Here is a 27914-nt window from a genome sequence, read left to right as displayed (position 1 = left end):
TATTTTAAGGCAGTACTGATAGAGGCACTCACAATACATTACAGCGGGTAAAGACAAAGTTTATGAGCTAAAGTTCGAGTGAGCATATCAATAATCCTTGAAACAGGAGTTTATTTGGGTGGCTCTATGCATTGAGTCTGGGTGCCTTAAAAGCAGTCATGTGAGCTTTTGAGCCACGCTAAGATCTGTTAAAATGTCACTTAACAAAGTAATTTTAAAAAAAAATCAATTTTCAGAAATTACGCTTTTTTTTAAATAACAGTAATAGCTCCAATTTAAGTGTTTCCATTGTAAGTGCCTGTATTAAAGATGTCGGTCAATAAGAGGGACCTCTGGTTTGAGAGCTCTGCGTTTCATTTTAGTTGATTTGGATCATGGATTGTAAGGTAAAGGATGATTTTCTGAGTCAACACAATAATAACTGGCTGTAAGGGTAGTAATTGCACACAGCCCCCCCCCCTCTCTCTCTCCAATCTCTCTTCAGGGTCCATTCCACTCTGCATTGTGTTTCTCCCGCCCTCTCTCTCTCTTTCTCTCCCTGTATCTGTGTGGAGAGCAGCCGCCTCAGAGGTGTGTGACTCCCTCCAGCAGACAGGTGCACTGCCTTTCCAATTATCAACTACTGCAATGGAAGAAGCCTGAACTATATCTTTGCACAATATTTACACAGTTAGTTTTAAAAGGAGAGAAAAGTAAAAAGGCGCACTGGGCCTTTACGCATGGAAGTTGGAACCAGCCTAAACACATTTACGCATGGCTTTGTTTCGTCTCCTCGGAAGATGCGTTCGGGCTTGTGAGAGCTTCCCAGGGCGTCAAGTGCAGAGTACAAAGTGATCAACGATGCGGGTCACTGAGCTGCTGCTCGGATACTTTCTGGTGAAAATTATGGTGTGCGACGCGGAGGGCGAGCCGTCTCATACCGGGGACGAATTCATGCTGGTGACCGGCTTTAACGACTCGAAGGAAGGGGAGGTGACGGAGAGCCCGCACACGGAGGACAAGTGCCGCGGGTACTACGACGTGATGGGCCAGTGGGACCCGCCGTTCGTGTGCCAGACCGGAAACTACCTGTACTGCTGCGGCACCTGTGGCTTCAGGTTCTGCTGCGCGTTCAAAAGTTCCCGGCTGGACCAGACCACTTGCAAGAACTACGACACCCCGCCGTGGATGATGACCGGAAGACCCCCGCCCAAAGTGGACGTGGCGCAGGAGTCCTCGAAGGATAAAACCAACCTCATTGTGTATGTCATCTGCGGGGTCGTAGCCATACTGGCACTGATAGGAATTTTCACCAAGCTAGGTTTGGAGAAGTCGCACCGTCCGCACAGAGAAAATATGTCAAGGTAGGTCATCATTTTAGGTCATCGCTGATTTGATCAACACATCTAAAAGCTGATCAGTTATTATGTGTTGTTGAGCCCTGCAATGTAATAACTCGACTGGTTGCAAAACATTTAAATTTGATTTAAAAAAGTCACAAAGCAACAAGTTGATTTGTAAATAAACCTGTAGGGCCTAAAAGAAGTGAAGGTGTACTCAACGTGATATCCTTTTACAGATTATGTTGGACCACAGTTCAGTTTAACATTTTCTTTTCTTTAAAAATGTCTTAAAGTCAAAGACACGTTTAATGAAACTCAGCCAGATGCTTAGTAGAAAGTCATAAGCACATTTGTCAGTTTTACAGATAAAAGTGTTTTGATATTTATTGCATTGCCATTATGTGTAAATTGTGTGTGCCCATTTTTTTGTTCACATTTAAATTTGGAAAGTGCCGATGGTAAACAGCAGAAAATTATACATTTAAGAGAAATACTGTAGGCCTATGTCTATTTATTTTTAAAGTTCATTGTTTCTTAATATTTGAATTTTTGAAGTTGTTCAAATAAGCAAGCAAAAGGTCTGCTTAAAGGTAGGGTAGGTAATTCACTTCAGAAACACTTTTTGTTATATTCCATGGAATGCTCTTAACATCCCGACAGCAATGAATACATTAAATGCTTTGACAATAAATACATGAAATTAATCTGTGGAAGCCGTGGCGCTGTAAAAAGCATGACAAATTATTTTAGGGCCCGGCTAAAATAACTGGAGGGGCGGGCCTTCCATCTCGAGCACAAACTTATCTCGTGCCCTCATTGGTCATGTGCGCGTTCGTGAGTGTTGGAGGAGGGGCTCTGAAAGGAAGTCTGAAGGAAGGGACAGATTTATTTCGGCTGCATGCCTACTTTCACATTCTAGCGCACTTGAGCTGGTTTCTCCATTCTGACCTACCCTACCTTTAATGTTGCTATACGTTGGTTGAACGTAAAAATTCTCTATAGATTGTCCACTATCTGCAAAATGTACTATTAAAGTTGAATGAAAATATATCACGTGCAGACTTTTGTTTATTTAAAACAAAAATCTGCACATGTCACCAAGTTGTTTGGCCTGTTAGCCTAAAGTAAATGTTGTTGCTTTATTTTCTTGTCAGAGAGCACCAGAATGTGCAGTTTACATAACAGAAAAACAAATCTTATCAGGGAGGATCCCCCAGACCCCCCTACAGGGGTCAAGTTTGCAAACATAGTTTTCACACAGCCTGTCCTCCTACAAAAGACGACCATATAGGCCGATTGTTCATTCCCTTATTACAACCCAGAGACACGTTTTAAAGTGTATGTTGTTTCTTACACTACCACTAGAGGTGCTCTAGTGGTCGTGTAAGAAACAACATGCTCCCGGCCCGTTCATTGCAAACGCTCCGGAGGGACGTTTATTCACAAATAACCCTCTCTGGAAAATCCTAAATTGTACAATAGTTTGGCCATTAAAATGCTTTTTGATTCGATTTCTGGTGAGAAGTGTATATTGTACTCTTAGAATACACGTCCAGTCGATGTGTAGGATCTATAGTTTGATAGATATTACGAAGATGATTTGAGTTCTCGCCAGGAGAACATGTATGCAGCTTCCATGGAAAGTTAGCGTCAACCCTCACGGGTGAAAACTGTTTTTCCGGTCTCGAAGTTTTCATAATAAAACCGGATATATTCCCCTCACTGTCAAATGATTACACAGTGATATCTGCATTACTCATCCACTAAAAAACATCAGTTTATCCTTGTTAATTACACAATATTGATTGGTTTAAATTGTGTACAATGCTTTTGTGTTTTTAACCTTCGATTCAGAGAAACAAATAGTTTTTTCGGAATTTAGACACTACAGTTTCCGAAGACACTACACTACCCAGAATCAACAGCTATCGTTTGGGACTACAACATCCGCCTTGCTTTACAAACCCCGTGATTAGTCATCAAGCCCTGTGATTGGATGTTGTAGTGGCAGTGCGACAAGGTTAGACTGAGCGTCAAACAGCTCTTTGAAATGGAATGGAACCAAGGCAGACTTTCCAAAACTGGAATTGGACGGGTCCAGCCCCTGGGTCCACCCCGCCTGTTGTTCATTGATAAGCCTGAAACATGCACTTGTCAAGATTCAGAGGCAAATTGTGCAAATATGGCAGTAGCCATCGATCATCTTAAGATAAGATAAGATATACTTTATTGATCCCAAGTTGGGAAATGTTTTTGTTACAGCAGCATACTACTTTGTTCTACTCCACTACAATTCAGAGGTTAACCTGGTATTTTTACTCCGCTACATTTATTTTAGTTACTTTGCAGATTCTGATTAATTATGTGAAATATAAACAACCCTTAGATCAGACTTCAGTTACACCTGAGTCAAATTCAGGGAAGGCTATTGTCAAGAGCCAAAATAAACTATGCAATATATTGGTTAAGTACTTTGTCAGACTTCATATTTATCTGTGGATAACCCCAACGTTTTTTTCTTATTCAAAAGAAGACCTTAACTTAAAGTATTCTTTAATGTTTAAATAAAGCCTTATTAGTTTGTCTGTTTTGCACCTCCTCCTGTTAATATCTTTGGACTTCCTGCACTAAACTGTTATATTGTAGAGATCACTACAGTATCTTCTTGATATTTTATATTCTATATTTCTATCATGCCTTCTACTTTCCCCCAATTTTGTATAGGCTACTCTTAATATTTAAATGTTTTCATCAAATAAAACATATTCAACAACAAAATTCAATAACGTGCTTTAACCACTAGGCAGTGCGGGTTAAAAAAACAGTGGCGTAGTTAATGAAACATAATAATATCAGACATAATATGACTATTAACTTTATTGTGAAATTAAAACAGAATGGTAAAGGAAAATACAGTTTCAGTCTCTCGATTTGAAGCTTATGCATTGTACCATGAACCTGTATAGGAGGAGTTGGGAAGGTAGTTCAGTAAATAATATCTTTAAAAACTACAAAAAAATCCCTTTCTATCAGCTGTGCACCGTTATGGTGTAAATATAATATGGTGTATCTACCAATTGGATCAAATATAAAAGTCAGCCAAATTAGTGTTGATACTGCGAGGAGAAGTATTGTTTGAAAAGAAATGGAAGATGTTGTTTAATTGCTAATATATTTATGATCCATGTCACCTCTTCAGTTTTGGCGAAATTTCTTACAGTTTGTCAAAAGGTCTTCTGATCAGGGCTCTATAAATAAATATCAACGGCAGATATGTAATACTTAATGCAGCCAAAGCGTGTATTACAATACCGTTATGTGATGACTTCCAAAGAGAAAAGCAAGAACACTCAGAAAAAAGAGAGGGTTATTTGTGAATAAACGACCATCTGTAACATTAGCATTCAACGGGAGCACTGGAGGGCGAACACTTTAAAACGTAATTATAGGACGTATTAAGCGCTTGAACAAACAACATATTTGGTCGTAATAAGGGCCTGAACAATCGGTCCATTTGGTCGTATGAGTTGGAGGACTTGTTGTTTTCACAACATGTGAGTGCACTCACATGGGAGGCTGTGGCTTAGTGGATAGTGTGATGGACTTCGAATTAGGGTGTAGCTAGTTCGAGTCCCACTGCAGTCAGCATGTCGTTGTGTCCCTGGGCAACACACTTCACCCCAAATTGCTCCTGTGGGGATTGTCCACTTTACTGAATGTATGTAAGTCGCTTTGTAAGTGACGCCCATGCATCAAACACTTCTAGATGGTTAATACACAGACATGCAAAAATATTTCCTCAAACACACCTTACAAATGCACACAAAGAGGTTTACTACTCTCTTGCTGATCACTCAAGACACTTTGTGCAGACAGTGTATTTCATTGTCAATCTTTGAGAGAGTATGTTCCATGTTATTAGATCTACAGGCTCCCAACATAATCCACACTGTGAATAACTATCACAATCCCAGTCTATGTGCCTCTCTGTTGCATTTCTTGGACGTACTGTACTTACATAAATATGACTGAAAATTCAATGTAATGTATCCTTCAATGTAATGTAATGTATCCTTCTCAAAAATATCCTCAGCACTCAACAGTTGGAAACATAACTAATTTGCAAAACAACTGAAAAGGACAATTAAGGTCTGATAGAAAACACACATTTGTTGTTAAACGCTTGTCAGTGGTTTTGGCGGGAGCTGTGTCAAGCCAAATAAATGAACCCTGATGACGCCATGGTGGTGTGATGAAGGTAATTTAGGAGACAGAGAGAGTGTAAAGACAGACACTTACTGTAGTTGCATTATGGCAAATTTACGTTCCAGTGTTCTTTTGTGTCATGTTTGACCCTTGCTTAGATTTCAACCTATTTCAACAACGCACTTCCTGTAAGGACTAAAAAGCCGGAATGCATTTGGTATTTACTAAAAAATGTGATCTCTGAGAGTGTTCTTCATCTTTACAGAGCTCTTGCACATGTTATCCGCCATCCTGCCTCAGAACATACGGATGAAATTGGACTTGGCCAGCACTACGAGAATATCCAGACAAGAGTCACACTTAACAGTCTACGTAAGTACTAACATAAGCAGTACACAGAATCTGTTAGCTGTACACCTACATACTCATTGACAGAGTTGTTTGTTTAAACCAGTGGGGTTCCCCGTTTGTGAACAGAAATAGTTGACATTTTATTTCTAACTGAGGACAACTAAATAAGGAACAAGTCACTTAAAATTCTTTACGCAACTGAGGCTTTTTTTGTGCCATTAGCTCATGAAGGAGTATATTTATTTCCAAGAGTTTTTATCCTCTAAAAAGGTTGCTTTTTCTGAGCTTTGAAAACATGAATAAAGGCATAGCAATCCCATCGTGTGAATGAGGTTGAGTTGCTTTTATATTTATGAGGATAATAAAACAAGCTACAAAGTTCCTACCTTGACAAAGACATACTTCACCCAGTCTTTGTGTACCTACTTTTCCCAATACAAGTAAAATACATACACATTCACAGGTGAGTATTTATTCCGTCAATCCACCAATGCTAATGCCTTTAGTGTGGAAGTATTAAAGTGATACCGCTAGATTGATCTTAGTAGTCAATGCTTTCAACAGATTTAATTAAAATGACCCCTGCACAAAAATCGCAAGAATTAAAGTCCAGCCGCCAACCACTGGTTTAAACACTGGGTTGCATCTATTCCCTAATGATGCTTGCGGAACCTGTAATACTTGAAGCGTCAAAAGGAAAAAGGCCTCACAATAGTGCAGGATGCGCAAGCAATTATTCATGACCTCAGCTATCACTTAACATGTACACTAATTCAATCCAACAACTTGAATCTCTTCTGTATAGCCAATACTTATTTTATGCAACGACCTCACACATTAAAACACACACACACACACACACACACACACACACACACACACACACACACACACACACACACACACACACACACACACACACACACACACACACACACACACACACACACACACACACACACACACACACACACACACACACACACACCAACACACACCAACACACACACACACACACACACACACACACACACACACACACACACACACACACACACACACACACACACACACACACACACACACACACAGGCAGAATAATTGTTCTTATTAAATGCTAACCTGCTTACTGCCTTGACAGCTCCAGTCAATAAAGGTTTCTCTGCCTCCTTGCCTCTCTCTAGCTGGATTATAATTATGGCAAATGGCATCTCACATTTAAAAATGTTTCACAGAACGTCAAGCAGCATTTTAATGGTTGTATGCATCATTCAGAAATACCAGCTCTAGCTGAAAAACCAACTTAAACTTCCTTATAATGATCAGGTCCAAAGCATCATGTAGTGAAATAATTACAGCTGTAGTTTCAGTTAGAATATATAAACTTAAAGCTACTGATTTCCCTTAATCTAAAAGCTTAATTTGCTTAAGATGCAAATCAGTTTCAGTGATAATTCACGTGCCATGGAAGGCCAGAAGTTAGCGTGTTCTTATTACAACAGAATATTACAACAGTTGATTTCACTGATTAGCTTGGGAGGTTTGCTAATCAGAGAAAACACGTGGTGTAATCTGAGGCTCACATGAACACCTTCATTTTCTTTGCACACATGGCAGATGACTGCCTATCTCTTATTGTCTCCTGTACATAGCCTGGGTTTAGTTGTGAAAATATTTTCAAGCAGTTTCAATGTGGACACTGTAATTCCTGTAATTCAAATGATCCCACTAAAATGTATACATTCTTTGCAAATCCAGAAATACACTCCACAATGTTTTGATGCAAAAACACAAGCAGAAATGATCTAAAAATATCTCTCTCAAAAAACTATTCTTGATGAGTGCTTCCCATCATTGCAAACATCTAGAGAATTCAAATAACTAGACTGTAGATATGTTATTAAATCAAATCACTCTGTTATGGTTTTGGGGACTTTCCCTTTCCTATAGCGTGTTATATACAGTAGGTGTTTGTGCATGTAAATGGTCTGCAAAGGTTAAAATCCAAAAGTTCCCTCCAGAGGGAGTTTACTTCTGTGACATAGTGACGTCATTATGTAACAAACACGCTGTAAACATATTGTAAGTGATACTGTAGGTTAAGGGGTGGGACATCTCTAAGTGGTGGAGCAATGACAACAGAGATGGTCAGCTAACCAATCACAGCAGACTGGGCTCTGGTTTCAGACAGAGGGTGAAAAGAGGGTGCTGCAGCACAGGCAGTATGAGAAAAATAAAGAGCTTTAGGTCAGAGCACGTCAGAGCAGAGGGACAAAATACAAATATGATCCTGAAAATGAGCATAATTGGACACATTGCTTTATTTCTGCTCCATTGTAATCTTCTGCTTCCAAAGAGCCCCTGTGCTTTACACCTTTATATTTACATGTTTACAATCCTGTCATGTGTACTATAAATATATCTGAAGTGAGAAATTGAACTTCAAACATAACCGACATCAGAAATTCGAAAGCAGTCTATTTTAAGAGGGAGATGTCTGTGATGAGCTTATGTTTTACTCCCTATGACCAGCTGAGTTGAGTGGCAGCATGATCATAATAATTAATCAGATCATAGCAGAATAATGATCAGTTCATTAAAAACAAGCCAACACATTAGGACAGATTCTCCGGAGGGTTCCTTCTTTAGTATACTATCTACAGTATTATATATAACTATTGTATAAGATAACTCATAGTATGATTCAATAAAACATTGCTGGAGTCTTTAACATACTGCAAGTCCCTGCGTAAATGAAACAACAATTATCAAAGCTTTAAGATAACACTTAAGATCGTTGTACTGTAAAATATGTGAAGTCACCTCACCAAAATGTCAATGCCGTAGTGAAAATATAATTGCTTTAAAAAATGTTACAGCTGTCTCACCTCAGTGACTCTAACTTGAGGCAGAAAATAACTTTACATATGACAATTGTTATATGTTTGCTTTCACCTCAATTCATCTGTAGTCTTTTTTTCAGGTTATAATAAAATGCATATATATATATATATATACACACACACACACACACTTCACTATTAACTATTGGCAATATAACAACAATACAATACAGTGCCATGTAAACATTAGTTTTGAATAAGGAAGCCCAATTAAGAGACATAATTTGGGTCTAACCATTAGAGATGGGTCTTAGCACCAGGGCCTGGAGTCCTTTATTGGGACACTATAAGGTGTATGACTGGGGTATGAAGATAAGAAAAGCTACAAGCCAGAAAATTACTTAATTGTATGTTTCATTCATATGTGCTATTTCAGAAAATATGAAATGTAAAATGTAGCTCTCCCTTTGTGTTGACTTGGGCAGTGTGTTGGCTGCTGTATCTTACATGGATGTATGGAGGGATTCTGTGTAATAGAGTTGGCGACAGCACAGGGATGATTGTTGTATTCTTGACAGCATCCTTACAGGGTTACAAGAGGTGAGGTGATTTTTTAGCACATGGAACCGTCCTTTACCTCCTCTCCAGCTGTGCTTCATAGTGGCAGGTGTATCTATGCCCCAGCTATAGGAGCTGTATAATACGAATAGTGGGGCGAAGCAGGGATTGAAATGCACAAAAGGGAGACTGCTCCTCATTCATTGCCTGTCAAAGATAACAAACATCTGTTAGACTGGGCTATGAGCTCTCATTCTCCTCAAGACACCAATTATACAGATTATGTGTGCTGGGCTTCTTTGGCCACCAGTACTATTGCGTTCATGTCTTTCTGGCCATGTGCTCACATGGGGCAATTGTCAAGTGTGGCCTCTTTTTACTCCAGGCAGTCAGCCAAAGAGAACAAAGTCTCCACTCACTGCCAACACCCCGCCGGTGAATAACAGTCCACTTCCTCACTGCCAGATAGAAATGTATTTCTGCAGCATTACCTCTGACAGCATCTGATAATTTGCTACCAAATGTAGCAGTCCACTGACGGGTCTATTTTCCACCTGCCTTGTACTCAACTTTCTACTGAAACCCTAAAACTTGAAGGAAGTCATTACAGACTGACAATACAGAGAGCTGGAAGACATTTGGAAAGAGACACATGGGTTGTTTCAAAGATTATGAAATTAGAAAGTGACCGTACAGATTATTAGCCTTGTCTTGTATCTCATTTGTATCAGATTGTAAAAGGGTAATGGAATTACATTAAAACCAACGTTAATGACATTTACAAATAACAATAAAAATCAATAACGCCACCGCAGGCCAGAAAATTGGTTGATGGTCTTTACAATTAACAATGAGACCACGGATAAACCTGTTAATTTTGCAAAAGCAAATGACTACTATTTTAAACTAATAATCAAATTAAAAACAATGTTTATGGGTTTAAGTACATTTTATATGAACTGGTTATTATCAATAATGCATGCACATACCTTATAAATGTAGTTTTTGAGTTTCTTGAGTCTGACAGAAAGTTAAAGATATTGACCCACAGTCTTGGAGTCGAAGATAATAGAATAATTTCATCACCTACTTGAAAGTAGGCTGCCTGTAAATAACAGCGCCCTTCTCCTTGTACCATTTATTTTGGGGCATTCAGTTCCCAAAATACCCTATTAAATATTTTATGAGTTCCAGGGTGATGTCTCTGTCTGGAGCGTTAACTCGCTGATTTCCCACAACAACCATGGAGTCTTTAACCTTACAAGTCTCCAGCAGTGGCCTACTTTCTTCCAGTAGCTGACAAAAAAAGCTGTGACTTTGACAACAGTCCAAGCACAACAGACACTCCGTCAACACAAAGTCTGATAAAGATTAAAGAGACAAACAAGTACAAACATCAGCACCCAGATTTAAATGGAGTTTGGCATCCTGAAAATAGAAAAGTCACACCTGATATTCACAAAAACAATGTCCTCATATATTAACTGTATTTAAATGTATTCCCTTTTTGACCATGTATAGAAGGAAATGTTAGGTAACAGAGATGCAAAACAGTTTGGCCGAAGCATGTACATCATCATAACCATTGGGAGCGTCTTTCCTATTGTGCTTTTTTGAGTTTCCCGTTCCTGAAGGGTGTTATATTGTTTTTTGTGAATCTAAATGCTCCGCAAAGGCTAAAATCCCAAAGTACACACTCTACCACAAACCCCCCCCCCCTGCCTGAAACTCCTCAATTGGACTCCTTTGTTTGCTTCTATTTAACAATCGCGCTTCTATAGGCTAGCGCTTCAACACATTGTATGTGCAAGGTCCTTACACACCAAGCCGATTTTCGGCGTCGACAGATGTCATTAGATGTCTGGCCGTTGATGAGCGTTCTGTCACCCTACTCAGATTGGTGAGTCCCGCCCCGTTGTGTCTTTTCGGCCGTGCCGACACCTTCAACATGTTGAATCGGGAGGCCGTCGGTAACAGGCCGTCGGCAAAATAAATCTCTCTGATTGGCTGTTCAGCTTAGCGATTGGTGCATGAGAAGACACATCAATCTGTGTGTTCAATCCGTCCGTCGGGACGTGTTCTTTGGTGTCAGATTGGTGTGTAAGGACCCCACCAATCTGACACCAAAGAACACGTCCCGACGGACCTGACTGTTGTGTCGCCTCACGTCTCCTGCGTCTTGGCCAACAGTCAAGACGCACCGCAAAGACTTCAGCCGATGGCCAAGTACCACGTATGAACTGCGCATGCATGAGTAGCAATAACTCTCCTTACCAGCAGGCGGCGGTAGTGTGTATTCGTCATTCAAAAGAGGCAACAACCGGAAGACAGACTGCGTGATACACAGAGAGAAGAAGAACAGACTGCGTGATATAAACAAACAACAAATAGCGTGTGTGTTCCATTTTCACTCTACAGCGAGAAGCTCATGGGGCTTTCCCGAACCTGTGTCGAGAGCTGGAGTTAAATGAAATCTCAGATGTGCCTTCTTAATCGTTTGTTTGGGTCCCTCACTTCCGTTTCGCTTCTCATGCACCGATCGCTAAGCTGAACAGCCAATCAGAGTGATTTATTTTGCCGACGGCCTTTTACCGGCAGCCTCCCGATTCAACATTTTGAATTGGCGGCGGAAGGTGTCGGCCGGCCGAAAAGACACGACGGGGCGGGACACACCAATCTGAGTAGGGCGACAGGATGCTCATCGAGGGCTAGACATCTATCGACGCCGAAAATCGGCTTGGTGTGTAAGGACCTTAAGGCGCGGGACACATCCAACACATTTGTAAGTGGTTGACCAATCACAACAGGGCTGGCAAGCTAACCAATCAGAGCAGACTGGGCTCCGGTTTCAAACAGAGGGTGAAAAGAGGTGCAAATAAGGCACTCTTTAAACATTAAAGCATATAGACATGTCACAGTAGAGCAAACACAGTCGGCAACCCCTGGCACGCGGCACCGTAACCAGTGGCACACTAGGAATAAGTGGAATAAGTGTGCAAAAATATTTAAATTGTATTTTCGGATCCTGAACGAGACCGCCGCCAGAGGCGTCTCCCCGTTACCTGCAGAAGGAAGCCGTGCACGCAACGCAGCCCCGCTCTCTTTATCTCCAGGTGACTTTCTGCCGCTTTCCTCCCTGGTGCAGTGCTGATCGTTTCACCACGGAGGAAAGCACTTCACTAATTGCAGTACCCATAAGGAGCTGTACAAACGCCGCAGTTTTTGCGTGGCTGTGTATTTAGTTGAAAGCCCAGTGGCGATCTGCTCATTTCTCATCGAAATAATATGCTACAAAGGGGCGGACTGGCCATCTGTGTGTTGAACTTTCCTGTCGGCTCCCAGACCGTAGTCGAGGAGGGCAGAAGCAACAAGCTTCAGGTTCGATAACCCACTTTAGCTTAAATGACTGGAGAGAGGCGAGCTCTTCTTGGGAGGACGTTGCATTTATTTAGCTGTTCTTCTGTTTCACAAAATACATTAGAGACCTCTGTTTTTCTGCTTCCTCGTTTCACTTCCAGAAACATACACACGTTCCCTCACTGTCGCTCTACCATCCACAAACACTCATGCAAAAGCCACACCCCTCTCTCTCTCTCTCTCTTAAAGGGACAGCGATCTCATCTCACTCTGCATGACCCTAATATCATAACGTGTGCTCTGGAGAATCACAGAACGGACGATCGTCCTTATTATTATGCCATTTAAACCAATAATTTAAATGTGTTTGTTAAATTCGGCATCACGTAAGTTGCGCTGACAGGTCCACACACTGCTTCGCCGCAGCGAGGCTCCCCCGCCCTCCTGCTGATAGTTGACGAGCGTCATCCTCCTCAACCCCCCCCCCCCCACGTTGATAATTCTCGATCGTTGGCACGCTGATAAAAAGAAAAATGTTTAAATGGCACTTCATATCAAAAAGGTTGCCGACCCCTGCAGTAGAGGCACAACATATAAATATGAAGCTGAAAATGCCCATAATAGAGTGGTGCAGGGATCTTATCTGTAGATTTATGATTAGAAAATATAAAAGTAGGGTAGACATGTGGAGATTATCCGGCTGAACAAAACGTGCATTTATCGTTTTCCACAGATCTTATTTTTTACAATATTCCAAAATCCTATGGAGATATCCCTTTTTTGTCGAGGGAACCCATGCGCAGCTTACTTCTGGGTCGGCCTACAAAAATACGTCATCCCTGCACCACTCTTAAGGCATACCCTGACCTTGACTGGAGTTTATCACAAAGATCAAGCGACAAATCAAATAGCTATAGCCTACTACAGAACCGTGCATAAAAGAAGAATTTCCCTGATTCATTGAGCTAATTTAATAAGCTCAATGTGCAATGCCTTGGTACTTACTGCTGTAACAAAAATATTTGCCCAATTTAGGATCGATAAAGTCCATTCACGTATCAATCCATGCATCCAAATATTAAACAAATCTATATATATGTTTTGGAAACGAACATAGGATTTACTAAAACGCAGTATTTATAGTGCATCATCCTAGTTCAGTAAATTACAAGTCAAGTACATTCACTCACGCTCTATGGGAGCAGATCTAATTCGAATGGAAAGCTTAAACAAGATCACATTGAATGACAGCCTGTGTGCATGGCCCATTTATGGTGAATTGTATGAAACTGAAACAGGTCAACAAGCCCAGAAAGGAAGCTGGCAAACTAATGCAGAGATGTCCTTTTAGATTTTTGGAGATTTGTGTTTTGCATTTAGCATCAAGAATTACAAAATATGTAGTGAAGGTGTATTAAGATAACACCATTACTGACGTGCTGCGCTGTCCTTCTCAATAGTTTTTAATAAGGCTTTAAATAAACTGGATGATACAGGATATTTTTACAATGACAGTCTTAACTTAAGAAGAACACAGTGATACCTTAAATGACCTTGGACTGGGATATTACTCATTACACCCCCTGCTTGTTGAGGTGTGGCTGTCCTCTGCATCATTTCATGAGACAGCATCGATAATTTGAGACTTTCCAAATTAATTAGCACAGTATCAAAGTTTCTTGCTGACCAGTGGGGAAATAAGAGCCTAATTAACCTATTTCTGTAATAATTATCTGTTTTTTTATCAGACACTTTCTAGACCAAAAACTCTCCACAATTTAAAGTTTGTAAACTTTAACCATTAACAACAGCAGTGATGAGTTGATGGACATGTTTTGTCCGGTTGACATATCACAACAGAGCCAGCCAGCTCAAAGCAGACTGGGACGACTGCTCTGAAAGTAGCTAGCAGCACTAGCTCCAAAAGTCGCTAAATCTAACGAGAAAAGTGCTATAATGACAGCCCATCTCTTCGAAGCCACTCTCCCAAATGTATCATAATGAACGTGAACACCTATCATGGCTATTGTTCATAATCAGACTTTTATTTTCAGAGAGTTTCATATATTGATTGGTTTCAGGATTGAATATATATATACAAATCTAAATAATTACCAAAAGGTTACAACAGGCGGCGGTATTTTTTAATGAGCTTGCATCTGGCATAGCATGGTGAGCCAAATCTGAATGGCTAGTAAAATCACATATATTTTAATTGTTTCATGTCTGCCTTAACATTTGTATTCCACCGTTCCAGTACTTTAAAAAAAAAAAAAAGATAATAAATGAATGATCAAGCTAAACGCATGAGGTGTTAGGCCATAAACATGTCCATATTTATACTAAGATGTATTAATATAAGCCACAGCACATGTGGCAGTCTTCAAACAGTCGCCTGTGAATTAGTACGTTCAAGTCTTGTCCTCCAGAGAAAACACTCTGAACATCTGTTTGCTGTGTCATGCCAGTAGGCAGGGGGCCAGTCTCTCTGCTGTGCACCCCTTAATTTACCAGATGTCTACTGTAGGATTAGTACAGTTTCACAAAGAGCAGTCATGACTCTCCAGCTGGGTCCCCAGAAAAGCCTTCTTAAAAGGAAAGTGACACGACCAAGAGAGAGACACAATTAATAATTTTTGTGTATTTTATCTGGTTATGTCTGTTTATTTACCCCTTTAATTGTTGTCGTGGTTTGCCACTTTAATGTTTTTGCATCAATTGTTTGTATTATGTGTAGAACCCCCTAGAAAACAAGATCACCCATCTCAAGAAGTTTATCTTTAATAAATATATTTGGTGAAATTAATTCCACTTTGTTTATTATTATTTTGATTATATCTCATGTAGATTAACATCTTTATTTCTACATTTATTATATTGAAATTACTGTACAATGAACAGTACAGTATACATTTTATTTTTCCCACCATGATTTTAATGTGCATGCAGCACCAGCCTTAGATAGCAGATGGAAAGCATTTTTGTAACCGTTATTAAGGGAATAAAAGTAAAAAAAAACTAAAGGAAAAAAAACAAAGAATTACCGCACTTCAAACAAAATTCCCATATGTTGTCATTTAAAATAAATAAATAAATGAACCATGGACTTTTGCTTTAACAACTTATGTTTCCCCTCCTTTAGATATAAACCAGATGAACAACGCGGCTCACGCAGCGACGTTGCTAACGCAGCTGTACCCAGCCGTGGGTCCCCTAACCAGCCCGTACGAGCCGCAGCAGCCGGTACAGGACTTCAACACGTACGCCACGCTCAAGGCTGTGGGTAAGAAGTTGTTTACCATGAGCCATTATGTTAAAAGAAGCAGGTTGCCATTCATCATTTGATCTGATTAGTTAGCACATTACATCCTTCATGAATAAAACTAGCATCATTAATCAAGGTTATCCCGCATCATATAGGTGTCAAGGTTTGATTGAGTAAACTGGAATCAACATAATCTGTTACCTAAGAAATGAAAAACACACAAGAATTTACAATAGGGGGCAGAAATGTCATCTTTAACATCCTATTATTTCTATTATCTAATAGCTGTAGTTATTAGTGAGCTTCACTGCCATCTTTCTCTAGTTTTAGTTAAGCTTTATAAAAATGTAAGAACATGTGGATATGGCCATGTTTCAGTCTTTTAAACTGGAGGAGACCAGTTGGTTTGAATCTCCATCAAATCTCTGGCTGACAGAAACCCTTCTCAGTTAATCCACAGTCAATCAATGCCAACAGAGATGGGAACTGAATGTGTATTTATAGAAGCAAGTTTGTGCTTCTTCTCATGTGCTAATTTTGGAAAGTCTGCAGACACTGCCCAGACACACAGCTTTTGAATCAAGAAATAATACCAAGTACCAAAATAGTATCACTCCGCAAGATGATGTTCAATACATTTCCAAAAGCCTGTTTGTAGTGTCAAAGTATGTAAAAGCAAATATACATTCCTGCTAATCATAAACATAAAACAGAATAAGGAAGCAATTGTTATGTACATTACGAGGTCATGTTTCGATGCAACAGCAACCAGGTTATGTTTTGAGTTTTTATTTTATAGGGGAGCAGGCATACTTCCAATATTTAGAGGCCCTTTTGTATAACTAAATCCTAAAGAAGATATGATTATTGTTTAAGTTTTGACTTGTTAAGACTATAATTGAAAAACATGAACATGAAAATGTTTTAAGCAATTGATATTCAACCATATATCAAATAGATTTCTGTGGCAAGAATAATCACAATGATATTAATAAAATATAGTCCTATATTTTACTGACATCTATTTTGTCACATTCGCGTGTGTGCTTGACTTAGAATTTATTTATTTTTTAAAAACATATCAAAGTGTTGCGTAAGGTATTTGTGAATTCTGTCTTTGAAGCTATTGAGCTCATTGAAACGCAAGTCTTTTCATAGATGCATCAAATAACTATGTATGACAGACGCCGGTGTGATAGGGATGACACCCACTGTATCAGCGTGCGTGTATAGGTCCAATCACATATAACCAATAACATAAAAACACTCACACTCTTAGTGATGCACTAAGCAGCTGAAGCTTCTCTGCTGCTAAACCACTGATAGCGCCGTCAAACAAACTGATCATTAGGGAAAATAAAAATAGAGCAAATCTTAGCTAATGAGACTGGGGACAGGAGACAATCAGGAGCAATCAAAACACAAATGAGTTGAGGAGTGGTGATGAGATGCAACTATACTGTACACTGTGAGCCTCTGGGGTCCTAATATATGCAGTGTTTCCCATACATTGATTTATTTGTGGCGGGCCGCCACAATTAAATATCATCCGCAACAAATGGATCTCATAAAAAAAAATATATATATACCGTAATTTTCGGACTATAAGCCGCGCCTTTTTCCCTATTTTTCGACACTGCGGTTTATATAACGGTGCGGCTAATCTATGGATTTTTACAGCTAACGGCCAACACCTTTAACTCTATGGGCTCTATGGCCGGTCCGCGGACCCCCACCTTTAAGCGGCGGGTTCCAGCAGGAAAAGCTGGAGGCCGGAAAAGAGTGAGACAGGTAGCGCGCAAAAGTAAAAGTGGAACCGAGAGTGGTATGTCGCTGCTGCGGCTTATATTCAGGTGCGGCTTATAGTCCGAAAATTACGGTATATATTTTTATATATATATATATATTTTTTTTTGTAGTCTAATGGATATGGAGGCGGGCTGATGATTGGAAGATTGCAAGTTCAAATCCTGCATGGAACACCACTACTAGTGTGCCCTTGAGTAAGGCACTTAGCCCTCGGTTACTCCAGGGAGAATGTCCCTGTAATTGGTGGTCATTGTAAGTCGCTTTGGAATAAGGCGTCTGCGAAATGCCTGAATTGTAAATTGTAAATGATATTTTTGGGAGAATAAACCCCACGGATCCTCAACTCTGGTGTGTTTCACTCATTAACAACGCAACACAGAGCAACAAGATCGTTGTCTACAGTAGCCATGAACACGCATGTATTATCTTATTTGAGGGGGGGGGTGGATGCATGGACCACCCGAATAGGTTAAGGGGCCTTTGGCTTTTCTTGCCGGGGGGGGCGGTGCCTCCACAAATAGAATCAAATTCTGTGGGAAACACTGATATGTGTTCTTCTATCAGCACTCATATGGGTTGTGCAGGATGTGCTGCTCCTAAAAACATCTCTTTCCTGTACCGTGATGTGAAACCCAGATGAAGAGTCAAGATTAAAAGTGACATTTCACTGCAAAAAAACAGACTAATTCTGGAGCTTGGTGTGCTCATGGTCAATTAGTGCTCAAGGAGGCGTGTGGCGCAGTGGATAGAGCGTTGGTGTTCGGATCAGGGGGTCACAGGTTCAAGCCCCACTGCAGTCAGCATGTCGTTGTGTCCCTGGGCAAGACATTTCACCCCAAATTGCTCCTGTGGGGATTGCCCACGGTATTGAGTATGTAAGTCGCTTTGGATAAAAAGCGTCTAACTAGTGAATATGAAAACAACTGAATATGGTTTTCATACATTGTCTGCACCTAATTTGAAGTGTGAAACCACACTGCAGTGATTTTTATGAGCAAAAGCAACTGATTATCCCAAGACTAATGCCAAATGCAAGGTATATTGTGAAGAGATCGACTGTAAATAACTTCAGCCTTTTTTACCAGTGGTTTACTAAAATAATTTCGTATACTGAAATATAAACAAATGTTGGAGTTGAAGTATAATTATTTACTGAACTTGCAATCTTTTAATTGGATTTTTTTTTTAATGCAATTAATCGTATTTTAATCGCAATTACGATTTTGGCCTGCCACAATTACGAAGGCAACATAATCAAATAAAACAATTATTTTGCTTTGCTACAGTAGGTTTTGACAGTACACTGCATCATATTTGATCTAATTTATTTTGGTCTAATTTATTTGTATTTATCATATTTATATCCTGTTTATTGGTATTTATTATTTTTATATTATTTATTTAAAGTTTTCAGTTGAATTATACGTTCAGGGTAATCAACAGTTATAAGGTACTGTTCAAATTATTATTTGTATTTGTTTTATAGTTCAATAAATGGATGTTTTCAAAGTCAATGAATAATCGTATTTAATAATCGTGATTATGATTTTTGCCATAATCGCACAGCCCTACTTTATATGCCCTTGGTTTCGCCTCTCCGGATGCCCTAACTTATTGGTGGAGGTTGTTAAGGCTCTGTAGCCTATAATGAATACTTGCAGACAATAACAGGGCAACAAAAAACTCATAAAATCGATATTGTTCTTAACTGTTTATTATCTCTTCAAAAGATACTCAAAGAAAACATCAACCAAGCCAAAGAACACAGTTCCTTGTTCTAAAGACGAAAATCAAATGTTATCTGTAACTTCTTAAGGAAACATGATGTGTTATTAGGGGTACTGCATCAACAACACAGCAGAGGTTCAGAGATAATGGAATTCTAATTGGAAAACACAACAACCAATGATCAGTATTTATTCTTCTTCTTCTACATTCTCTTGCACTATTTTATCTGTTTAATTTGTTTTATGTCCTATATATAATCATGTTGCACTGTTGAGGAGCCTGTGACTTAAAGGTAGGGTAGGTAAGAATCGAGAAACCAGCTTGAGTGCGCTAGAACTCCCCTTCCTTCAGACTTCCTAACAGAGCCCCTCCTCCAACACACATGAACGCGCACATGACCAATGAGGGCACGAGATGGAAGGCTGACAGGCAGGTAGGCCATCCAGTTATTTTAATTGGTCGTGCTTTTTACAGCGCCATAGCTTCCACAGATGACATTTTTTAATGTATTTATTGTCAAAGCATTTAATGTATTCATTGCTATCGGGATGTTAAGAGAATTTCATGGAATATAACAAAAAGTGTTTCTGAAGTGAATTACATACCCTACCTTTAAGTTTTTCATTACTATATACACTGTAGCTACTGTGCACATGACTAAAGGCTTGAATCTTGAATTTCTTGATTCATCAAGCTGTAATTACAGGTTATTACAGGTTAATGCATATACTGGTGTATAAACTGTAGATAAATAAAGTCTGTATTCAAACTACATTGTATGCATCGCACTTTCCACCAAACTTGTTAGTGTGCATAATTTGGATGATCAATGTGAGTTGTGATGCACATTTCAACTTGAGGTCCATTTATTTACCTGCATGTCTATTCCAGCACTCAAGATTTAAAGGTCTCCTATTATTCTGTTTTTCATTACTTTATTATAGGTTTCAGAAATACAAAACATGTCTCTGAAGTGTTTGGCTCCAAATACCAAACAGATCATTGCAGCATCCCATAATCCCCTCTGTTTCAGCCCTGTTTCCAAAGTGCTAATTCTCTGTCTGTTACTTTAGATACCTGGGAGATATTTGGTTAAAAAAAACACAATGGTGCTAGATTCAGGTCCATATAAATGGATCAGGACAAAAGAGAGAGAATCTTTTTTCCTGAAACTTCCAGAATCTCTTCACTCAGAGGGGACACATGTTGATGTATAAAAGACATGAATAGGTGGATTTTGCATAATAGGTGACCTTTAATACAATGGCTAATGTTTCTCATACAGTCCTCCTGAAATGCCTCTCCGACAACCTTGGCATCACTGGCACAGCTCTGTCATGGTTTCAGTCCTATCTCTCAACCAGGTCTCAGTTTGTCAGCATCAGCGGCTCATCCTCCCCCCCGGCCCCAGTCAACCATGGTGTCCCCCAAGGCTCCATGCTTGGTCCCCTACTTTTCACCATTTACATGCTCCCCCTTGGCCAGATCATACGTCACTTCGGTCTCAATTTCCACTGCTACGCTGATGACACTCAGCTCTATCTCAGCACCTCACCATCTGCCCAGCTCCCTCCACAGTCTCTGGTCAATTGTCTCCATGCCATAAAAACCTGGATGACAGCAAATCTACTCAAACTCAACAGTAAGAAGACTGAGCTCATGGTTGTGGCCCCCAAGGCACTGCTCCGGAAGGTTGGGGATCTCCTCCTCCACATTGACGGCTGTTCCATCTCCCCGTCTCCCGAAGTCCGTAACCTGGGTGTCATCCTTGACTCAACTCTCTCATTTCAGTCACATATCAAATCCGTCACTAAGTCTGCCTTCTATCACCTCAGGAACATCTCCCGTCTACGACCATCACTCTCCGATTCCGTGGCCGAGACCCTCATCCATGCATTCGTCTCCTCCCGGTTGGACTACTGCAACGGAGTCCTGTTCGGGGTTCCCAGTAAAGCCCTGGGCAGGCTCCAGTATGTGCAGAACTCGGCTGCCAGGGTGCTCACTCACACCAAGCCCTGGCAGCACATCACCCCCACCCTCATCCACCTCCACTGGCTCCCAGTCAAGCACCGTATCACATATAAACTCCTTCTTCTGACCTACAAATCCCTCCATGCCCTCGCCCCCCAATACCTGTCTGACCTTCTCCGCCACCACACTCCATCCCGGAAGCTCCGATCGTCTGGACAGGATCTCCTCTCTACCCCCCGCACCAGGTTGCGGACTTTCGGTGTCAGAGCTTTCAGTGTAGCATCCCCCACCCTCTGGAACTCTCTCCCCCCCGAAATCCGCAGCGCCCCAACCTTGGACACTTTCAAAAAAGCCCTCAAAACGCACCTTTTCACCAAGGCTTTCCCCAGTATATAGTTAGTTTGATAGGTTTATTTTTCCGCTACTTGCTTGCCCCCCCCCCCCCTGACCTGTCTGCCTCTTTTCCCCTACTCCCCCTCCCCTGCCCGACTTGTGAAGCGACCTTGGGTTTCGTGAAAGGCGCTATATAAATATTATGTATTATTATTATTATTAATGAAGGGGAAATGATAAAGAACTACCATCAGGGTTCAAGTTATGTGAGCCAATGGGAGCTGAGCTCCCATAAGGAGGGGTCTGAGCTCCTATGAAAGCAGTGAAATCATACATCTGTGGGGGTCGCTAATACATTACCAACAACCATTATTGTAATCACAAACAATGCATGTGTCAATGTAATGAGTATTAGGTACATTAACAAGGTAAATAGGCTAAAAGAAAAACATGTTTTCCAAAAGAACTACGCATCGTATTCTCTCTTGAATGACAATATGCCTGCACTTCACCTCCAAGGTGCACAATCTATTATTGCGCAATCTATGCATGTGTGCGTGCTGCGCGAGCCGAGATGATGTGTGTGTGTAGAACCTTTTCATATTTAAGTTTGTAGCAAGTAGAGGGCTGCTGCTGCTGGACGTGTGTGTGTGCTTGCACGCGTGCATGCGTACTCACGCGTTAGTTTGAAAGACCCCCATAAAGCTCAGATTATAACTGAACCCTGACTACCATGATGTTTATCTGTGTTTGTTAGCAGAGAAAGCGAATGACAGCTTATACGGCAACCGGCGGCAAGTGATGGAGATGACAACCAAGGGCAGCCTTCCCATGGAAGCTGTGGATATGGAGCCAGAGCCGAGCAACCCATACAGCCCACCCAGACAGGTGTCTTCAAAGCAGAACGGATACAAGTACAAAAGCCCCCGGAGCCACAGCTCCCAGTGGCTGGCCTACGGCTCCAGCCCTGCCACCAGCCAGGGGCTGCTGAGCTCCTGGGAGAACAGGGACATGCTGGGGCTGCGACAGAGCTACGGATCAAAGAAACTCTGCATCATAGAGAAGGAGCTGCACACAACTCGCTACATGCCTCCACAGCCATACTTTGTCACCAACAGCAAAACAGAAGTGACAGTATGAGGGAGTGTGTAAGCACCGGGCTGAACCTCAGTCTGTATTTAGGAGAAGCTGCTGACTGTGGGTGGGGTTGCTAGACAGCAGCAAGCACTGGAGAGTATGTGGTGGTGCATGTGATGGGCAGAATTAAAGACGGTTACTTAAGGTGAAGTGTACTGTCACAGGACTTGGTCTCAACCACTGTTCCTCATTGGGCTCAGTGATGAATATATAGTCATTGATCCAACTGCTTAAACTAAACACAAAAGTTAATCATAAGATATGCTAGGGCAAAAATTATGGCAAAAATCACAATCTCGATTATTTGGGTCAATAATTGTAATTGCGATTACTAAATGCGATTATTCATTGACTTTGAAAACATCCATTTATTGGAGAAAAAAACGTGAACAGTATGTTTTTAACAGTTGATTACCCTGAACTTCAAGTATAATTCAATTGAAAAAAATAAAAATAAATAAATAATAATAATTAAAAAATAATCGTTTTATTTCGACTACGTTGTTTTTGTAATCGTTGCTAGCCATAATCGTAATCGCGATTAAAATGCGATTAATTGAGCAGCCCTAAGATATGTCACAAATGCAGTACAGCCATTATATACCAAGACATAGTATATCATTTCTATTAAATCAACATTGTTCGAGAGACAAAACCTTCATTATTTATCTAATTGAGGATAAGGGGCCTTTGGTTAATTCGGTATTGTTGAAATGCTTTACTGGACAATTTATAGATACTGTTTGGGCGCTGCTACACTGCTAGGTGTTGGTTCAAGGTGATACATTTGAATCTTTTACCCAAAACAATTATTTATATTTTTTGTCAATGTATTTATTTTTGGGGAAAGGAACGATCTAGTCTTCAGTTTATCACACAAGTTAATAAGGAAGAACACAGTTACAGGGGAAACTCGTTTTAAAAAGCTCAAACTTTTGTTGAATTGATTATCAGCTACAGATGATTAATACTTTGCTTGCACTGCAAGCCTTAGAACAAATGTGCATGGATTCATGATTTAGGACCACAAGGGAAAGTGACACAAATCAAAAACTAAAAAGATTATATTAAATGTGATTAGTACTATTATGTAAAAAATAGAGTCACATATTCACACAAAGAAAAATCTGATTTGGGCCACCTTTGACTACAGTTTAAGCGTAGAGAGCCTGTGCTTCTAATAATCCAAACCATTATTTGTTTTTTTATGGTATGTAAAGTCATAGTACTTAAAAACATGAGGGATGAGTTGGTGAGCCATGAGTATAAGCAACTGACTGAGTTCATTACAGAAAAGCCTTTGATACATACATTTTTGAAGTAAGTTATTCAGGTTGGTTTCTAAAATGTTGTGCAGCATCCATTTTGGAAAGATTCATAAGCTAACGTTATCATTCAGTTTTTCCAAAATAAAAGAGTCTGTTAGAACAAAACTGTTCACCTACTGTAAATGACTTAAAATCCATAAAAAAGTATTTTTTTATTTTGTGAATGTAATTTCACTTTAAAGTTGTAGATCTCTCATTTTTAAGGTAACCTTCCATATGCAAATCTCGTCAGTGCCAATGGACATCGCATTGATACGTACATTTCCATGGTTGATAGAAGAAGTAGCATCAGTATTGAACCAGGTTTGTTTGGTGTAATAGTGCCTCTCATCAGTACCAGCATATGTGTGGTTATGCTAGTTGAAGCCCCCGTATTAGAACTGAGATTAGTTTTAGTGATCTGTTTATTAGCTTGAATTAAAACATATTTATAATTTATTTCCATATGAAACATTTATTGGATGTATCCAAACTGGCTTGTTTGAGACAAGTGGTTGGAGGTGAACATTTCAAGTGTTGGAGGTGAATAGTTCATACAGTTGTCGGGATGGGTGTAAAGTTGTTGTGAAGCAAAAGTAAAAATGTTATTGGTCTGTTAATAGTCAAACTAATATGGCACTTGGAGATTCAATGTCAATGGTGCATTCATGCTCCTTGGGTAATCCCATTTTCAGAGTTGGGAAGTCGTTTTTTGTTAATGAGTTTAATGAGTGTTTTGTTTTGGACTTTCTCAGTTTTGTTTCAACTTTCATGGGATTTATTTTATGTTTTTTTAACAACAAGACATCTGAAATCATCAGGGGTAGAGCTAGTTAACGTTAGCCATTTGCAGCCGATAATTTTAAGAAATATATTTTAAAAAATCAAAAAAAAAGATTTCAGACCTCACATGAATGTGGTTTGATCTTTAATGACAATCAGGCTTGTAGTTATTTCCAAAAATGTTTCCTCCTTGAGGGAGCTACAGTATATTAAATAGCTCTACTAAAGATATAGCACCAATAATTTGAAAAAATAACATTGTTGACGTACTTGGCAAAGTGTTTTTTAATTAATTAAGGACTGGTGCATTGATCATTTATTTCATGGATTTCACAGCCAAGCAGTATAAAAAGATGCTCGCCTGCCTGCAAGTCTTACTCATACGGTTTAGTATTTCAAGCAGCCAAGGACAACGCTGCATGCATCGCTGAGATACAAGTGGGAAGTGGGATCTGTTAGTACAGTATACAGCAAAAAGGTATTTATGTATCAACACGTCCAAACCATAGCGGTTTATATTCTCACAGGCTTCCAACCAAACTGTATGCACTATCTTTCAAAATATGTAGATCTAGTGCACTGAACTGTCATTTCACATTGTTATTAAACTCAGTGTCTTACAGTTAAATTAAATCTGATAATCTTACTATTCAACTATTCATTCAACTGAGATTTGTATTATACAAACACTGTTGTCTAGCGACTAACATTGAATGATTTTGATTTGTGAATGCAAATTGTTTTATTTCTATATTAAAGAAATCACTGTTATTAAAGGTGGGGAAGGTAAGTTTGAGAAACCGGCTCGAGATACACTTTGTGTTATATTCCATGGAATGCTCTTAACATCCCGATAGCAATGAATATCTTAACTGCTTTGACAACAAATCCATAAAAGAATGTCATCTGTGGAAGCCGTAGTACTGTAAAAAGCACGACCAATAATTTTAGCCGGCCCGGCTAAAATAACTGGATGGCCTACCTGCCTGTCAGCCTTCCATCTGTGCACAAACTTATCTTGTGCCCTCATTGGTCATGTGCGTGTTTGTGTGTGTTGGAGGAGGGGCTCTGTAAGGAAGTGGCATATTTTTTCCAGTTGTGTATTTTCAAATTCTAGCGCACTCGAGCTGGTTTCTCCAAGATTACCTAACCCTACTTTAAGCTATATCATATTTACACATGAAGTAATACTGCCAGTTAAAATACATAATGTGTATAACACCTGTGTGCTTTGCAACAAACAGAAGTGAGAATAAATGTTATATTTTGGTAAATTTGAAAAGGAAGCACCTATGATTACAAGACTGATACAGTTAACTATAATGGATCTCAAGTCTTTGTATCACATTTAGCTCATTAACCAATTGTTCTAATAAACGTTGTTGTGCGTCTTTATGTACAATCCAAAGTTGCTTTGGTTCAAAAGCCCTTTTGAATATATTCACAACCTTTGTATCTGACATTGCACATCCTTCATAAAAGCATTGGGAAAGGAATTTTAAATGTAAAAGAAAATAACTACGTTACCCGTTTCCTGCAAAAACTTTGAATCTCATGATTACTTGTGTTGTATTGAACCGTAGGAAAGACAAGTGACACATCAGTAAGTTGTCTGAAGCGTTTTTGGTGCTTCATGAAACCCCCTGCTAAATCAATTGTGATTCCAGCCGGCTCTATTGGCTGACCCTCATGATACCACACTAGGTGGTATCATCAACACAAGGGAGAGCACCTGAGTGCACCTATATTATAATAAACAGTTTATAGGACTTTCTGTTCATTGTGCTCTAGCTGTTAAAGTGAAGTGTCATTATACTGTCTTCATTAAAATGATTTTGTAATAACTCTGTGTCATCTCCAGACTTTATGAAAGCCCTGTCCGTTTTTAACCTTCAGAGTTATAATTAAATAACTTAACCAAATTGAATCCTATTTGCTTTTAATACCTGCAATCTGTCAGTGGTCATTGTGGCTAGGTCGCAATTTATTTGTTATTTTTTGCTGCACATTTAGAGAAGTTATCTTCGACCTGATATTCAGTATTACCAAAAACTACAGATTGAGGCTGCAGCCACACGGAGACGAAACAGGTCGTATCCACTACAGTTCTCTATCTTATAGACCAGGGGTGGAGAACCTTTTTCCTCTCGAGGGCCATTTCAATTTTTTTCAACATCCTCAGAGGGCCGTACAAATTATTGACCATTGCTTAAAAATACTAAAATCAGAGCCCATTCATTTGGCCTTTCTTTCAGGCTGTGCAAAGAAAAAGCAACCTCTTAATCCAGATATCTTACCATGACTCGATGCATGCACGTGCACGGTTGTGGCATGACCACCAAAACAGAAAGATATGGACAAGATGTGTGCAAATGTATTTAGTTTCCTATCCATGTGAACATGATTTAAGTGGGGGGGGTGGACCTAACCTCCTCTAGGGGGGTACGGGGGGCATGCTCCCTCGGGAAGATTGTTTTTTAAATGTTGAAGTTAAAAGCATCAATCTGGTGCACTTTGAGAGCAACATTAAAAGGTGGTAATTTTGGAGAAACCAGCTTGAGTGTGCTAGAATTTGAAAATACACAGCCGGAACAAATCTGCCACTTCCTTACAGAGCCCCTCCTCCAAAACACACGAACCAGCACATGAGCAATGAGGGCACGAGATAAGTTTGTGCACAGATGGAAAGCTGACAGGCAGGTAGGCCATCCAGTTATTTTAGCCGAGCCGGCTAAAATGATTGGTCATGCTTTTTACAGTACTACATATTAGTAAATCACATTCCCATTTATTAATGAGTTACTACCATTTCTAATAAGGCTTGGCCTTACAGGTAAATGTGGGCTCACTATTTGGCAAGCAACCGGTCACATTTGCCCTGTTTATCTCATGTCTTATAAAAGCTTGTTAATGATTTATTAAGTGTTCACAACGTAATTAATTA

The 27914-nt window shown here is 39.8% G+C and overlaps 2 protein-coding genes across 3 annotated transcripts in view; one reads left to right on the top strand and one right to left on the bottom strand.

Annotated features, from left to right (window-relative positions):
* The window catches only part of mrtfbb (myocardin related transcription factor Bb), a 108624-nt gene that overhangs the window by 50827 nt on the left and 29883 nt on the right, over positions 1-27914 (bottom strand).
* On the top strand, positions 560-26780 carry shisa9b (shisa family member 9b). 2 transcript variants are annotated; one of them, XM_079641757.1, is made up of 4 exons: positions 560-1343; positions 5794-5900; positions 15780-15920; positions 22504-26780. In XM_079641757.1, exons 1-4 carry the CDS (start codon positions 841-843, stop codon positions 22881-22883), a joined length of 1131 nt encoding a protein of 376 aa, XP_079497883.1. In that variant the 5' UTR covers positions 560-840; the 3' UTR covers positions 22884-26780. The 2 variants fall into 2 exon arrangements, with proteins under 2 accessions (XP_079497883.1, XP_079497882.1); XM_079641756.1 differs by having other exon boundaries at positions 22501-26780.

The sequence above is a fragment of the Notothenia rossii genome (genome assembly GCF_949606895.1).
Source record: "Notothenia rossii genome assembly, chromosome: 8".
NCBI lineage: Eukaryota > Metazoa > Chordata > Actinopteri > Perciformes > Nototheniidae > Notothenia > Notothenia rossii.
This window is presented reverse-complemented; position numbering and strand designations above follow the sequence as displayed.